The following is a 15,443-nucleotide window of genomic DNA, read 5'->3' on the forward strand; positions in this document are numbered from 1 at the left end:
ACTGACCTTCTGAGAGGCAAGAACATGGACATTCATTTTATTTTCGTTCTCTAAACAGCAAGATATGTTTAGACCTTCTTTCGTATGTAAGGCAGATTTTACAACAAAGATCAACAAATATATCCATGGATTCCCAGATCAGCACCTGTGCCTTCGGTAAGTTCTGCATATTGGTAATTCTTTGGCTCCATCAGATCATTAAAAAAAAAAAAAAGACTGTGACTTCTACAGGACATGTGAAGCTCATGACTATGAAAGCCCATCTATTTCAGTATTACTTTTTACTTGTTGTTTTGGCTTAGATGTGAAATGCCCCAAAACTCATGTGTGAGATAATGCAAGAAAGTTCAAAGGTGAAATGATAAAAGAGAGTTGTAACCTAACCAATGGCTTAATTCACTGATATGGATTTCCTGGGTGGTAACTAAAGGCAGGAAGAGTAGAACTGGAGGAAGTCGGTCATTGGGTCATGCCTTTGGGTTTTACATTTTGTCCCTAAGGAGTGGAGCGCACTTGCTGCTTCCTTGTTGTTGTGTCCTGAGTTGCTGTCCTCAGCCATGCCCTTCTGCTATGAGTTCTGCCTCACCCTGGGGCCAGAGCAAGGGAGTTGGTCATCTATGGACTGAGACCTCTAAAACCATGAGCCCCAAATAAACTTTTCCTCCTTTACATTGTTCCTGTCAGGTCTTTTGGTCACAGCAGCATAAAAACTGACAAAAACACTGTCTACTTGGAAGGTACTGTGTTTCACCCAAGAGGATTGGACTCTACTTAGAAAGTATGAACTCCAAGACCAGGACAGGCCCTGTTCAGTGTCAGGGCTAATTATGATGAAACCAATTTGAATCTCACCCAGGGGAAGTAGCAGGAGCAGTGGCAGCTCTGGATACTCTGAATGGAGGCATCACTGACACTGCTGAAACTCTGGAGGCCACAGTCCAGAGAGGACAGCTGGGAAGTTGGACAATTGCCCTATCGTTAACTAGCAGGTCTGGGATACAGTCCCAGGAGACACAGTGTGCAGAAAGTCAGCAGCTTTTCCTAGATCCTGTGTCTAAGGCCTCCTGCCCTGAGTCTTCAGAATGTGCAGAAAGGAACTTGTGGCTCCCATGATGCCTTCTTGGAGAGACAAAGAAGCAGAGAACCCAATCTCTTCAGTGATGGGACCAGGGACAGAGCTTGGCCAGAGTCTCTAAGCATGGAGGCACAAGACTGGAAAGATAGCAGAGTCTACCTAAGGTGCACACACACACTCAAACACACACACACACCTTACAGCTCCTCCCTTTTTCCTTTTCCCCCTCCTCTTCCTTTCTCCCTCTCAACCAGTCATTTTCTGATTCTTCTTATCAATGAGGGTCACTTACCTCTAGTGCTCATCAGGCCCTTGATGGTCCAACCTGTGATCATTAAGGAGAACAGGACTCAGAACAACTTCCCCAGGCTCCAGCAGTGTCAGAACACAGGACCCGCACAGTAACAAAACCTGCGGACATGAGAACTTTGTAAATTGAATGGCCCTTTGTCAGGAAAGAGCATCTTATTTTCATTTGCATCATCAACCCTACCCCCACAGCATCCGTCACGACATGAGGCCATGAGTCCCCAGTGGGCATTGTTCCCAGAATCACTCTCAGCCACCACCCTAAGTCAACACCACACTCTCCCCCTTCATATGCACTTACAATTTATCAAACTCTTTACATCCTTTCTTTTAAACCATCAAATAACTGCTTAATATGTACTTTTTATCACTGCCATAGTTAATGATATTGGGGATTGAATAATCAAGTCATCTGACGAGTTTACCCAGGGTTTCCAGATTTCAAAAATGCTTTGCCACAGACAGGTGGGAGTGCAATCATAATCACCCAAGGTTAGTGACATCAGTGATATTGATGACTCTTCATCTCACATCACCCAATTCACAAGACCCTCTCCCATCAGGTAGTGACCAGAATCAATGGCCCTCTTCATTTACTAACAACACTGGCAAATATGTAAACAGATGGAGGATACCAGAAAGAGAAGGTGACCTTCTCAAAGTCACAGGGAGAGTAAAAAGTGAGGAAATCCTGTCCCATTCGAGAGGGCACATTATCCTTGTAATCATCACACTAAGCAGGTATGAGATGAGCTGCTGCCACTGCATATTCCATCTCTTCCTCCTACTAATAATCAGGAACCTTGGAATTGCTCATTTCTACCGTATGTCATGGTTCACAAAGAAATTTTTCAAGTGATTCCAGCCAGCCCGTGACCCCTCAGTACATCCACCAGGCAGGATGATTATCTGCTTCTATTTACCAGTAAAGTGAGGCTCAAAGGGGGCTAATATTTACAAAAGTGAAAAAAGGTGAGAAACTGAGCTGTAAAGCCTGCTGTCTACACAAGCGAGGCACTGTGGGTCCCAGGCTCAGATGCATCATCTGCTACTGCGCTGGGAGTAATGATGACTCCCACATTGAAGGAGTGCCTTTAACATGCTATCTCACGATGACTTCAGTGACTCTATGAAGCTGGTACACACTGCACAGACAAAAAATGGAAGTTCAGGGAGACAAGTGACTGCCCAAGAAGTCAGAGAAAAAAGAAAGAGAAAAGATTCCCAGCACTCTAGACCTTAAAGCCCATGATCCTGAAACTGATGCTGCAGCTGATACTGTTGATGACAAAAATGAAACAATGTGCCCTGTAATGACAAAGGACTATTCCATTTATGATGTTTTAACATCCATGTTAACTCATTGGAAAGTTCCTTGAAGACAAAAGGGCAGAGCACTCTTAGTATACCAGGGATTAATCCCAAGGGCACTTAACCACGGAGCCATATCCCTAGTCCTAGTTTCCCCCTCTCCTCTTTTTGTGTATTTTATTTAGAGACAGGGTCTCACTCAGTTGCTTACAGCCTCGCTAAGTTGCTGAGTCTGGCTTTGAACTCATGATCCTCCTGCCTCGGCCTTCCAAGCTGCTGGGATTACAGGTGTGCACCATGGTGCCCAGCTTCACTTCCTTTAAATGCACACTCACATATATAGGTGCACCTCGAATCACCCACTAAATCCTAGAATTACATGAACCCAAAACAAGCTCCACAACATAGAGATTGAAAAAAGTTGCTGTAAAATATACAAAGGAATTAAAGCTTAGAGAGGTTCATTCCAGCTGAAATCCAGCTCAGCCTCATTCAGTCACATGGGGGTCAACTTGCCTGATCACAGGAACCTAGATACCAACACCCCCAAGGTGATGCCTGATTATCATGGTCCATGGTCCCCCAACTTTTCATGTTTGTATACATGTAATTATATCTACTACTGAATCTCAGTGTCCTCTTGAAGGAACAGAGAAAAAAACATCAAAGTTCTTGGACTCTGTGATTTTTAGAACCTACTTTTTGTAAACAACACTCTGCTCTATTTTCTCTATCTTGGAAATTAGAAAGCAAACCATCGTCTCTGACTTCCTGCTTCTGGGCTTCTCTGAGCACCAGGAACAGCAACCCCTCCTGTTTGGGCTCTTCCTGGGCATGTACCTGGTCACCCTGCTGGGCAACCTGCTCATCATCCTGGCCATTGGCTCTGACCCGCACCTCCACACACCCATGTACTTCCTGGCCAACCTGTCCTTCGTGGATACCTGCTTCACCTGCACCATTGTCCCCAAGGTGCTGGTGAACATCCACACGCAGCAGCACACCATCTCCCACACTGGGTGCCTCCTGCAGATGTACTACTTCATGGCACTGGCCCTGCTGGATGACTTCCTGCTGGCTGTCATGGCCTATGACCGCTACGTGGCCATCTGCCTGCCTCTGCACTACACCATGGTCATGTGTCCCCAGCTGCTGGTGGCCACGTCCTGGCTCTGCTCCATCCTCCTGGCCTTTTCAGCAGATTTTGGAATGGTGGCATCTGTGATATACACAATGGTCACCTCTATGCTAAGCCCCTTTATCTACAGCTTGAGGAACAAGGGTATAAAATGGGCTTTATGAAGACTACTTTGCTGGAGGAGATGTTCTGCCCCATAGAAAGCCCTTCTGCCTAAGTTCCCAGACTTTTCAACACATTTTCCTCCCTAGACTTCCACATTTAATATATGGGGGAAAAAAAATCACATTAAAGCAGACAGATGCTTAACTTGAAATGAAGACTCTGACACTGTAATTGTAAATAGTTAAAGATGTGGCAAATAAACTAATGAAACTGGCCGCAGAGATAGCTAAAAGAGACCACTCTCCCTGGGGTGTGGAGCTCCTAGGGGGCTCCCGGCCCTGGATAGCCCCCCTAATCGGGCCTTTATCAATGATTCTCTTAGTAATTCTTATAGGTCCTTGCATTTTCAATTGCTTCCAAAATTTCTTGATGAACCGGATAAAGATCTTCACCAGTCAACCAACCATATGGTCCTGGGTAGCTACACAAGACTCCAACCTGAAGGATACCCAGAGGATCACAGAATGACCACACCTGGAAACTATTAAAAAAAAAAAAAAAAAAAACTTAAACCCCATGACCACACTTCCCTACCTGGAGACCACTGGCCCTTCCCAGCTGCAAGTAGCTACAGAAGACTGACCTTTCAGCCCTCTGCCATAATAAAACAAAAAAAAAATTTAAAAAGGGGAAAATAATGGGATATCCTAGACTTAGTAACTCCATTTTGGTTCTGGGACTCAGAACCTTAGGATACTCTGTTCCCATAACCACCCCACTTCCAAGTTCCCTAAATACAAAAATCTGTTGTTACCCAAATACCTGCACCCCGGGTCAATATTAGCTTGATGCACCCAAGGTCATTTTCAGCTTGCTCTTGTTTCCTGTTTAAAAAGATTTAAAAACCCTATTCAAATAACTCTGGCTGCTGTGCCACTCTCCTGGGCAGCCTCGCAGGCCTTACCTGCTAATAAATTTTGCTTTCTGAGTATGAGACTCTGTCTCGAGAAATTTCTTTGAGAATTCTATCCTAACAGTTGGAAATTCTAAGACTAATTAACAGACATTTAAAAATGCCACTGAAGAAAACTAGAAGAATGGCTCCAGCAAGTTACCTGACATCGGTGGCAGAATATCAATCTGTTCAAGTGCCCACAGAACACTAACCAAGATAGACCACACACACAGAGTAACATGGATCAAACCCAAAACATTAATCTACATGAATAAAATCAGAGACTAGGAGCTGGAGTTGTGGCTCAGCGGTGGCTGAGCGTTTGCCTCGCAGGTGTGAGGAGGTGGGTTCAAGCCTCAGTACCACATAAAAATAAATAAACAAAATAAAGTTATTTTGTCCATCTACAACTAAAAAAATATTTTAAAAAATCAGAGACTAAAAGCTATACGTATGCTCCATTGTGTTAAAGCAACACAACACTCACTGAGACACAGTGTATCATTGAACTATCAACTCTATGATGGTTTTCCTCTCTTCTTTACTTTCCCAGCAAACTTTGTTAAGTCATAGGTCTCCAAACCTTGCACACAACTATAGTTTCTGAAAACATAGGTGTATCTGAGAAAGATGGCTCCATCTGACATATAAAATACAGAATTTATTATGCTGAATTTGGTCTTAGGTCATGAAAACATTGGATCATAGCCAATTTTTTCCCATATGACTCCAGGGCATGGAAACCCCATGTGACCAGTCATTCCAAGAGTATACCAACCAGACGGGCTCTGTTTTATTGCACACAGCTATACGGAAATACTGTGTCTTGGCGAGGGTAGTGCTGCTGGGAGTTTGGGGTGTTGTTGTTGTTGTTGTTATGTATTGTAGCAATGGGTATCACATAATAGCACTCATTGCCTTGAATAGATTATATCATTTAGTTCTTTGTTTGTTTTGTTTTTGTTTTTGTCTTCATTATCTTTCTTCCTCTGACAAAACATAAGATTCAGATGTCATTGGCTCTTTGTTCAGAATATGGTTCATTGAAGACACTCCATAAATATTTATTAAGTCAACAAATGAGCTTTTTTCCTTCCTCTGCATCACCCACCACAGCCCATCGCCAAGTTCCATTGATTCTACTCCAAAGAATTTATCAAATCCATGCTCTCAAATCCTCTCTCCTTGTACACTGTCATACCTCAGACCAGATCAATGTCATCTCTGTCCTGGACTATGAACAGGCCCCTGACTGGTCTCCCTTAAATCCTTTCTACTCGCACACCAATCAGAGTGATCACTTGAAAGGGTACATCATGATGTAGCCCTTCCTTAAGCATCTCAGTAGTTATTCATTATTTGGGGGATATAAAAGAAAGACATATATTCCACATGGCCAGAAAGTCTCCACTATTTTGGCCTCTGCCTCTCTCTGTAGGCACAGCAGCACCCCCTCTCACCACTCTCTGAGCACAAGCCCCATGGGCCTTCTTTCAAGTCTTCAAATGTTCCACTTGCATTCCCACTTCCAAGCCCTTGAACATGCCTTTACTCTCTCCTGAGATACTTATCTCTCCCCAATATTTTTTGTTTAGTCAACTTTGACCCTTTCTCCCTGCAAGTTTCATGAAAGGGACCATGGCTTTTCCATTCATAATTTTATCCCACACTCTGAGAAGTTCAGAGCATAGCAGAATTAATAAACACTAGTTACAACTAAAGAACACTTTGCTAACCTGAAGGACAGGTTAGCTGTAAGTCACATTATAGAAATTAGGTGATGCCATATCATAACCACCTACTCCCTAGAGCCTGAGTCACTTGGCCCTGACTTCAGGCTCAGCCCCATTCCCATCTCCAAGGAGTGGTTCTTAATCCTACATGGACATTCCAAGTGGTTTTAAATCATGAGAGCTAAAAAAAAATCACTCATGCCTGGACCCATCTCTAGCAATTCTGACTTGATTTCCTGGGTGCTTACTCTATACCTGGCCCTGACCTCAGTTTGCTTCCAGTCTAGGACAGCATCATACACAGTCATCTGGGTCCTTGTCTGTCTCTGACTCATGCTATTGTGTGAGCATCTTCAAGATGCACAGTGGAAAAGAGAAGCTCTGGGGGCCTGGGGCTGTAGCTCAGTGGCAGAGTGTTGCCTAGCATGCATGAGGCACTGGGTTCAATCCTCAGCACCACATAAAAATAAATAAAGGCATTCTGTCCATCTACAACTACAAAAAAAAAAGAGTATCTCTGCTGCAGAGGCAGGAAGTCATCCTACAGAAGGCAATATCTGAGCTTTTCCTAAAGGAAGAGTTTACCAGTAGATGAGGAAGAGGCAAGATATTTCAGGCAAGAGGAAGAGCATAACTTGTTAGAACCACAAGAAAAAAATTGAGTTTGTGTAGTAGGGCTTCAAAGATTCTAAAGCATAGTGAAATATTTATATACTGAGTTCCAAAGAAAGTGAGCCAAAGGGACCCCTTTCGTGGAGTATGTTTGTCTTCCCCACATAGAGCCTGGGGACCCACTCAGTCAAACTTCTCTAATCTCCCCAGGAACTAAAAAGTGAATCATCCCTGGCAATCCCCTGCCACCCACTGTCACAACATCCACAAGGGATATGGAGATTCTCCATGGACTCTGGGATAGCAGAGAGAGAAGGAAGCTTCAGGAGGAAAACAGAAAGCCATTCCCTCAGGGGCCAAGAAGACTTTAAGTCCCCTCTTCCTACCTCCTGGCTGGGGCGCATCCCTGCTCCCTTCTCTTCCATTTTCACCCCCAAAGACTGGACTGAAGCTGCTCTGATGAAGAGCTCCCTACCTACCTCCATTTATAGGTATGTCCTTAAAACCCATAACCACACACCATCACAGGGACAGCAGCTGGTGTCTGGGTCAAGGCATATTACATGACTGCATGCTGAGGAGAAATAAGCTAAGAATTCAGGGTTGTTAAGAAAAGGGCAAGCCACACATTGAGAAATGGCAGGAGGCCACCTTAACCAGACTGGAAGCTCGGCTTGGGAGGGCCAGATCAGCTGTACATCAGAATCACCCCGAAAAAAAAATTGGAGATGGGTAGAGATTGAACCCAAGATACTTTAACACTGAGCCCAACCCCAGTCCTTTTTTTTTTTTTTTTTTAAGACAGGGACTTGTTATATTGCTTAGGGCCTGCACTAAGTTTCCCAGGCTGCCTCAGCCTTCCAGGGGGAATCAGAGGTGTACACCACCACACCAGCTATCTAGAACTTTTTTTTTTCAGTTGCAGATTCCTGAGCCTCACTCTGGATCAATTGTTTAGAATTTCTGGGCACTTGTGTAGCAATGTAGCTTTCCACAAAATTCCACCAGTAATTCTAATGACACCAACCCATAGAGTAGAGTGGGAAACGTTGATCTGGTCCAAACTGCTTAATCTATAGATGAGGGGACAAAAAAAAACTGCAACCAGTAACTTGGTAATTTATTAAGAGGCATACTTATGGTCTCTTTTCAGAGACAGCATTTTAAGGAAATATAAGGAGATCTGAGCTCAGGTTCCAGATCTACCCCTTCATAGCTGTGTATTCTGGGACAAGCCCCTTCCCTTCTTCAGAACTCAGTTTTCTTACTTTCAAGATAATATATCCCCCTATCCAGAGAAGGAAAGGGTCTTGGGGACACTGGAGAAGAGATCAGATGCACCAGGTGGGCAGCCTCCTGAGCTGGAGCAAATCTTTAAGAAGCAGCAGAAGAAGTGAAGGCTGGGAGCCAACACATACTGACCCAGGTGGGACCAGTCTGTTCTCAGTAAGTGTTTTAAGAGCTAGGGAGTCAAGGACACGGATTTGTAACAACAAACCCCACCATTGTGTTCAACTATAATGCACTGATAAATATATATATATATATATATATATATATATATATATATATATATACATGGAAAAGAAAGAAGGTCAGGCATGTGAAGGCAAAGCCTTTCTTCAGTTACAGAAATGGGTTCCATACAGCATTCCCCTCACACATGCTCCTCACATTCCTGAAAGGGAAGAATAATCCAAGGCATAGGGATCAACCATCCCAGTTTGCCAGGAATGGAGGGGTATTTGGAATACAAGACCCTCAGGGATAAAACTGGGACAGTTCTAGGCAAACTGGGACAGTTGGTCACCCTAATCCAAGCAGGGAGGGTGGATGGATGGAATTTCCTTTACTGCAGAATGGAATACATAAAAGCCTTTAGCCAGTCACAGTGAATATATGAGGTAGCTGCTTTCATCATTCCAAAAGAATTTACTGAACACCCACTTTGTGCCCAGCTATACCAGATACTTGGAAATAACAGTGAAAGAGACACTACCTCCATTCTCATAGAACTTACAGCTGAAGAGAGGAATACTTCACAACTTTACGGTGATGTTGAACTCTCCAAGTTACCTTCTGCCCACCCTTTCTGCTTAGTTTGCTACCTTTACAACATGCACCAAAGTAAATTCCAGATGCACTAAACATTTAACCATAAAAATGAAACTATGAGCCAGGCAAGGTGGTGCAGGACTATAATCCCAGAGGCTCAGGAGGCTGAGGCAGGAGGATGATGAGTTCAAAGCAAGCTTAGCACCTTGCCGGTGCTAAGTGAGACTTAGTGAGACCCTGTCTCTAAATGAAATACAAAATAGGGCTAGGGATGTGGCTTAGTGGTCAAGTGGCCCTGAGTTCAATCCCTGGTACTGCCCCCCCTCAAAAAATGGAATTATGAAAGTATAACAAGAAAAACATAGGAGATATTTTTACAATCTTAGAATAGATAGGTACATATGTACATTGATACATAAATAGATACATAGACTTCAGAAGCTTTAAACCCAGGGACTCAAATATAAATGTGCAATTAAACAAATCACAAAAGTTGAAAAGATTAGAAAATGAACTTTTATATATAATTGTAATGCACTACTTCAAAATAATAATAATAGAAGAGAAACCATTAGAGTAGAAAAATGTGGCTGGGAGGGAGGAGTAGGTAGGGAAAGAGAAGGTGCTGGGGAATGAGAGTGATCAACTTATGTGCATGTATTAATATGCAACAATAATGCACCAATAAAAAACCATTAAGAAAAGAAAGTCAACTTTAGACTAAATAGAGCCAGGAGCCTTAAAGTTCAGTCATCTGGTTCCTCTAGCACAGATTAGCACCTGAGAGCAAATCCAGAAATGATTTTTTGTGGAAGCCTGAGTCCTCCTGTTTCCTTGGCAAGTCCTACATGGAACTACACATCCAACCTAGAATTTCAAGTTTTCTTCCCATTGGTAGTAAGACAAGAGAGAGAGACATTAATGGAGAATTATGTTACTTACACACACACACACACACACACACACACACACACCATAAAATCTACTTAACTGAAGCTTAAGGATCTTTGCACCAAAAATGTCAAAGCAAAAAATAAAAGCCCTGAAATCTTATTATCCCCATTTTACAGTTGGAAAAATGGAAAGGCACTTGAAGCAGTTACACCCCTCACTTTGTAAGGGTGAGTGATGATGACTTTCCAGGTCGATAGAACGAAACACACAGGGGTTGGCTGTCAACCGGGTTCTGCACGCAGAATTTCATTCAGGCAGCTGATTCTGTTCATGGGCAACCTGTAGTTGAGCGGAGCTGAAAGCCCACGATTTTTTCCACCAGTGACCCCAAGTAGGAGAAGGGAGAGATCCCTAAACACCTGTGTCCCCAAGGGTGGAAGGGTGAACTAGGCATGGTGCCTGAACTCAAGATGCTCAATTAGGTGGAGGACAAACACTTAGGTAGGGTTATTATAGGACAATGAAGTGCCACGCAGTGTGATGGAGCAACGAAACATAGTCCTCTAGTCTACTGAGCTTTGGACCCTTTGGCATTTCCCCGTCCTCCCTTGCTCCAGCCTCTAGTAACTACCTTTCTGCCCTCTGTTTCTAAGAGATCAACTTTTTAGATTTTGCTAATGATTGCAGTTAATAATCAGCTATTATTATTATTATTATTATTATTAATTTTGTACTTTCTTATCAATCTGTATTTTTTTGCAAGTTCTGGTTTTGAGCTTTCTCCATATTGATGCATCTAAGTGACTCCTTTCCCATTTAATCCCCATGAGGTAATTGATAAAGATTGGGTATCACAAATGGTTGGCCATTGTGAAGTCAAGGAGTGCATGCACCCTTAAGCATGTCTCCCTGTATACACATGTGAATGTTTTCAAAAGTAAACACCCATAAGTGGAATTACTAGGTGTGATGGAATACACAAATGTGAGCCCAAAATCCATGTTGAAATCCTAATCTCCAATATGTAGTTGGTATTCAGAAAGGGGCCCTTTGAGAGATAATTAGGTTAAATGAAGCCCTTATGTTACTGCAAGATTACAGTAAATCACCAAGTCGATCTTAAAGCAGGAGACGGAAACATCCACCAGATGGCAGGTGGCTGCAAGTCTATAAACCCTCCCCGGGAGTCAAATACACCTTTTATAGTCCAAAACCATATTAATCATAAGTGGCTGTTGCTATGACTCAAAATCATAACCAAACGTCATGAGATCTAAAAACATAAGAAGAAGGGGCAGTGGGTCAAAACATCCCTAATTGAGTGCAAGTTAAAGAATGGTTACTAATGTCTGGATAATCAATCTCTGACAGGTACATTGTTCAAGAAAAATGAGAACCAAAAAGAGAACAATTTTATATTGTATAAGAATTGCCATTTTGTGTCACCAAACAAGCTATGCTAAGCAACTGTTGATGGGCACAGAGGCGGGGTGTTCCCATGGGAGAAGCATTTCTTACATGATGTGGAGTCTCAGGGTAAAAGGGAATCTGTTTGGTCTTTGCCCATGTACCCTGGCCCATAACAGTTAGGGTGGGGTCCTCATGATAGAATCAGTGCCCTTATAAGAAGAGATCAATGAATGTTCCCTTTCTCTCTCTCTCCCTCTCTCTCTCTCTTCCCTCCCCTTCTCCCTCCCTCCTTCTCCCCTTCTCTCTCTCTCTCTCTCTCAACCTTCCCTTCCCCTTCCCCCATCTCTCCACTATGTGAAAATACTGCAAAAAGGTATCTGTCTGCAATCTAGAAACACAGCCCTCACCAGAATCCAACTATGCTGACACCTTGATCTGATCTCAGACATCTCAATCTCCAGAACTGGCACTTTTCTATAGAAACTCAAGCAGGCTATGAAACTAGGGTATGCACAGTTATGGAAAATGTCCCAATTTACATTTCCACAAGCGTGGACCTCACCAACATGTGGTATCAGTATCCTCAAACTTTTTCATCCAAGCTGTGCTTTGTAGAAAGACCTTCATCATCCTCACCAGAAAGGGATGTCCCAAACTTCTAACCTCTCTTTTTAAATTAGAGCTTAATAATTATACATAGCAGTTGGGTTCATCCCAACAAACTCATACATGCATGGAATTCAATTTTAGTTCATGATCCCCCGTTCCCCTCCCACACATCCAACCTTCTCTTAAAGGGAGAGAGAAAAAGCTGGGCGCAGTGGCTTTACATTACACACCTGTAATCCCAGACACTGAGGGTCCCAGACACTGAGGCTGAGGCAGGAGGATCACAAGTTCAAGGCCAGCCTCAGCAACTTAGTCAGGCCCTAAGCAATTTAACAAGAACCTGTCTCAAAAAAATAAAAATAAAAAGGTCTGGGGTTGTAGCTTAGTGGAGAAGCACCCCTGGGTTAAATCCCTAGTACTGAAAAAAGGTGGGGAGGGGAAGAGACTTCACTCAGCTCCAGGCCCTTTGCTACACACCCATTGCCTCTTAGGCAACAGAGATAAGGGAGCCAAAGTGACTTGCTTGAAGTTACAGCAGGAAGTGACGGAAACTGGACTCAAAACCAGTCCTAAATGCTGCTAGTCCATACTCTTTTCACTGTTTTTACACCCAACTAACATTTACCAAGCACTGATTACACACCAGAGCTTGGAAAATAAAAAATGAATTACAGGCCCATTCTTATCACATAGCAATATTCAATAAATGTTTTTTTGAATGATTATTGAAACAAGGAGCTCAAAACCCCCAGGAGAGAGACACGTCAAAAACGTTTGGGATTGACTGGTGACATGCTACCATAGATGCGATAGATGCATGTTCCACTGCCGCAGGCATAGATGAGGGGGAAGTTTAGTTTCTTTTGAGGAGATCAGAGAGGACTTACACTGGAGATAGTTTATGTCAAACACAAAAAGAAGAAATGAGTTCTCAGAGGGAACAAGTACAAAGGCAAGGGAGTGTGAAGCTACATTGCCCTTGGGGGAATTATGCTGATTTTTGCTTGCTGGGGAGTTGCTTCCTTCCTGGATTGAACCAAAAGCATCTGACTCAACTCAACTCAGTTCACTGGAACTTCTATACATGCCTGTTAGGTACCCGGCCCTGTGTGAGATGCTTTACATTCATTATCTCACTGAATCCTTGCAGGTTTCCCCATTGCCCAGATGAGAAAACCGAGGCTCAGAGAGGTGAAGAATCAGCACAGTAAAGGAGTTCACCCTCTCTGTTCTTTCCACACCAAACTCTCCCCCAAGGATACCAAGGCTCTCCTTTCCCAGGTCTTAACTCCTAAGGAAAAATGTCCTCCCAGGAAATGTGAAAGTCCATAATTAGTTGCCCTTTGGATCAGGGGACTTTTCTGCCCATTCCATTTTCTCTTTTCCTCCCCAGGACACTGGAAAGGAAAATGCAGATATAGTCATAAAATTTTTAATCCTTGGCCAGACACTAAACTAAATGTCATCCTCATTCATTTAACAAATAATTATTGAGCATCTGCTATGTGCCAGGGAATGTTCTCAGTACTGTGGATACAAAAGTGAATAAGACAGACCAGACTCCTGTCTTTGTAAGGGCAAACTTGCAATAACTTCTCAGTGTTCAAAATAAAGGTTTTGAGAAGTTATGTGACTTGTCCAGGGTCTAACAGCGACTTTGTTTCAATTAGGATTGAAACCCAAGTCTACCTGACCTCTGGTGCTTTCTCTTTCCATGATGGCCTCTCATCTCCCTCTTGCTTTGCCTCTCCTCAAGTCTCTGTCCAGCAGGATGAGCTCAGAGAATGTCACCTGGGCCAGGGTTGCCCCTGTTGAATTCATCCTCCTGGGCATCACGGATCGCTGGGACCTGCGTGTGACCCTCTTCTTGATCTTCTTGCCCGTCTACCTGGTGAGCCTGCTGGGAAACATGGGCCTGGTGCTGCTGATCCATGGGAATGCCCGGCTCCACGCCCCGATGTACTTCTTCCTGGCCAACCTCTCCCTTCTGGATGCCTGCTATTCCTCAGCCATTGGCCCCAAGATGTTAGTGGACTTGCTGCTGCCCCGTGCCACCATCCCGTATGCAGCCTGTGCCCTCCAGATGTTTATCTTCGCGGGGCTGGCTGATGCAGAGTGCTGCCTGTTGGCCGCCATGGCCTATGACCGCTATGTGGCCATCGGGAACCCGCTTCTCTATACAACGGTTATGTCACCACGTCTGTGCTTGGCCTTGCTGGGGGCATCAGGCCTGGGAGGGGCAGTGAGTGCCTTTATCCACACAACTTTCACCTTCCGCCTGAGCTTCTGCCGCTCCCGGGAGGTCAACAGCTTCTTCTGTGACATCCCTCCACTACTGGCCATCTCATGCGATGACACCAGTCTCAACGAAGTCCTCCTCTTCGCCGTCTGTGGCTTCATCCAGACAGCCACGGTGTTGGCCATCGCTGTGTCCTACGGCTTCATCGCGGGGGCTGTGGTCCGCATGCGATCGGCCGAGGGCCGCGGGAGGGCAGCCTCTACCTGTGGCTCCCACCTCACAGCTGTGGCCATGCTATATGGGACCCTCATCTTCATGTACCTGCGTCCCAGCTCCAGCTATGCCCTGGACACAGACAAGATGGCATCTGTGTTCTACACCCTTGTCATTCCAGCTCTCAACCCCCTCATCTACAGCCTCCGCAACCAGGAGGTCAAGGAGGCCCTGAGGCGGACCCGGAGTCGATTCTGCTGTCCAGAGAGGGGTACCAGGGACTGGTCCCAGGAGGCTGGTTAAGTCTGACTATGGAAAGACGAGGACACTCTGTCCCATCACCGCAGGAATGAGATAGCTGTTCTGATTTGGATGTCTTCTGTCATTGTTTAAGGGATTATCAAGGGGGAAATGGAAGCATCCAGGAGGGAGACAGGAAGCCATGAGTATTCTATGGCTAGCCCTAGAGCCGGAATCGAGACCAGGTTAATGTTTCTATGGAGCTCCCTGAGGGTCCTCAATGTTCAAAATATAAAAGTTCCCAGATGTTACCGGGTAACGTAAAATAGCATGATTTGCCACCTAAAGAACAAGCTGATTGGAGCTGGGGCTGTAGCTCAGGGGCAGAGCACTTGCCTAGTATGTGTGAGGCACTGGGTTTGATTCTCAGCACTGCATATAAATAAAGGCCCATCAATGTCTAAAAACAAAATTTTTTTTAAGTTACATTGTTTTAAAAAGAAGAGGAGGAGGAGGAGGAGGAGGAGGAGGAGGGGGAGGAAGCT

General features: G+C 44.3%; 1 protein-coding gene across 1 annotated transcript; it reads left to right on the top strand.

Annotated features, from left to right (window-relative positions):
• The first annotated feature begins 125 nt into the window (after positions 1-125).
• Positions 126-14,961, top strand: LOC124097338 (olfactory receptor 5C1). Its single transcript, XM_046451769.1, has 5 exons — positions 126-156; positions 857-989; positions 3,442-3,977; positions 6,100-6,202; positions 13,977-14,961. Exons 1-5 carry the CDS (start codon positions 126-128, stop codon positions 14,959-14,961), a joined length of 1,788 nt encoding a protein of 595 aa, XP_046307725.1.
• The last annotated feature ends 482 nt before the right edge of the window (positions 14,962-15,443 follow it).

The sequence above is a fragment of the Marmota monax genome, unplaced genomic scaffold, assembly GCF_021218885.2.
Source record: "Marmota monax isolate L192 unplaced genomic scaffold, Marmota_monax_Labrador192_F-V1.1 WCK01_AAM20220418_F8-fsc00020, whole genome shotgun sequence".
NCBI lineage: Eukaryota > Metazoa > Chordata > Mammalia > Rodentia > Sciuridae > Marmota > Marmota monax.

Bases quoted from the DNA above. Each gene is read 5' to 3' on its own strand.
- LOC124097338 (XM_046451769.1), top strand. From the start codon at position 126: ATGGATTCCCAGATCAGCACCTGTGCCTTCG. The intron at 157-856 runs GTAAGTTCTGCA...AATCTCACCCAG, and splicing joins GATCAGCACCTGTGCCTTCG to GGGAAGTAGCAGGAGCAGTG. The intron at 3,978-6,099 runs GTATAAAATGGG...GTCATACCTCAG, and splicing joins CTACAGCTTGAGGAACAAGG to ACCAGATCAATGTCATCTCT.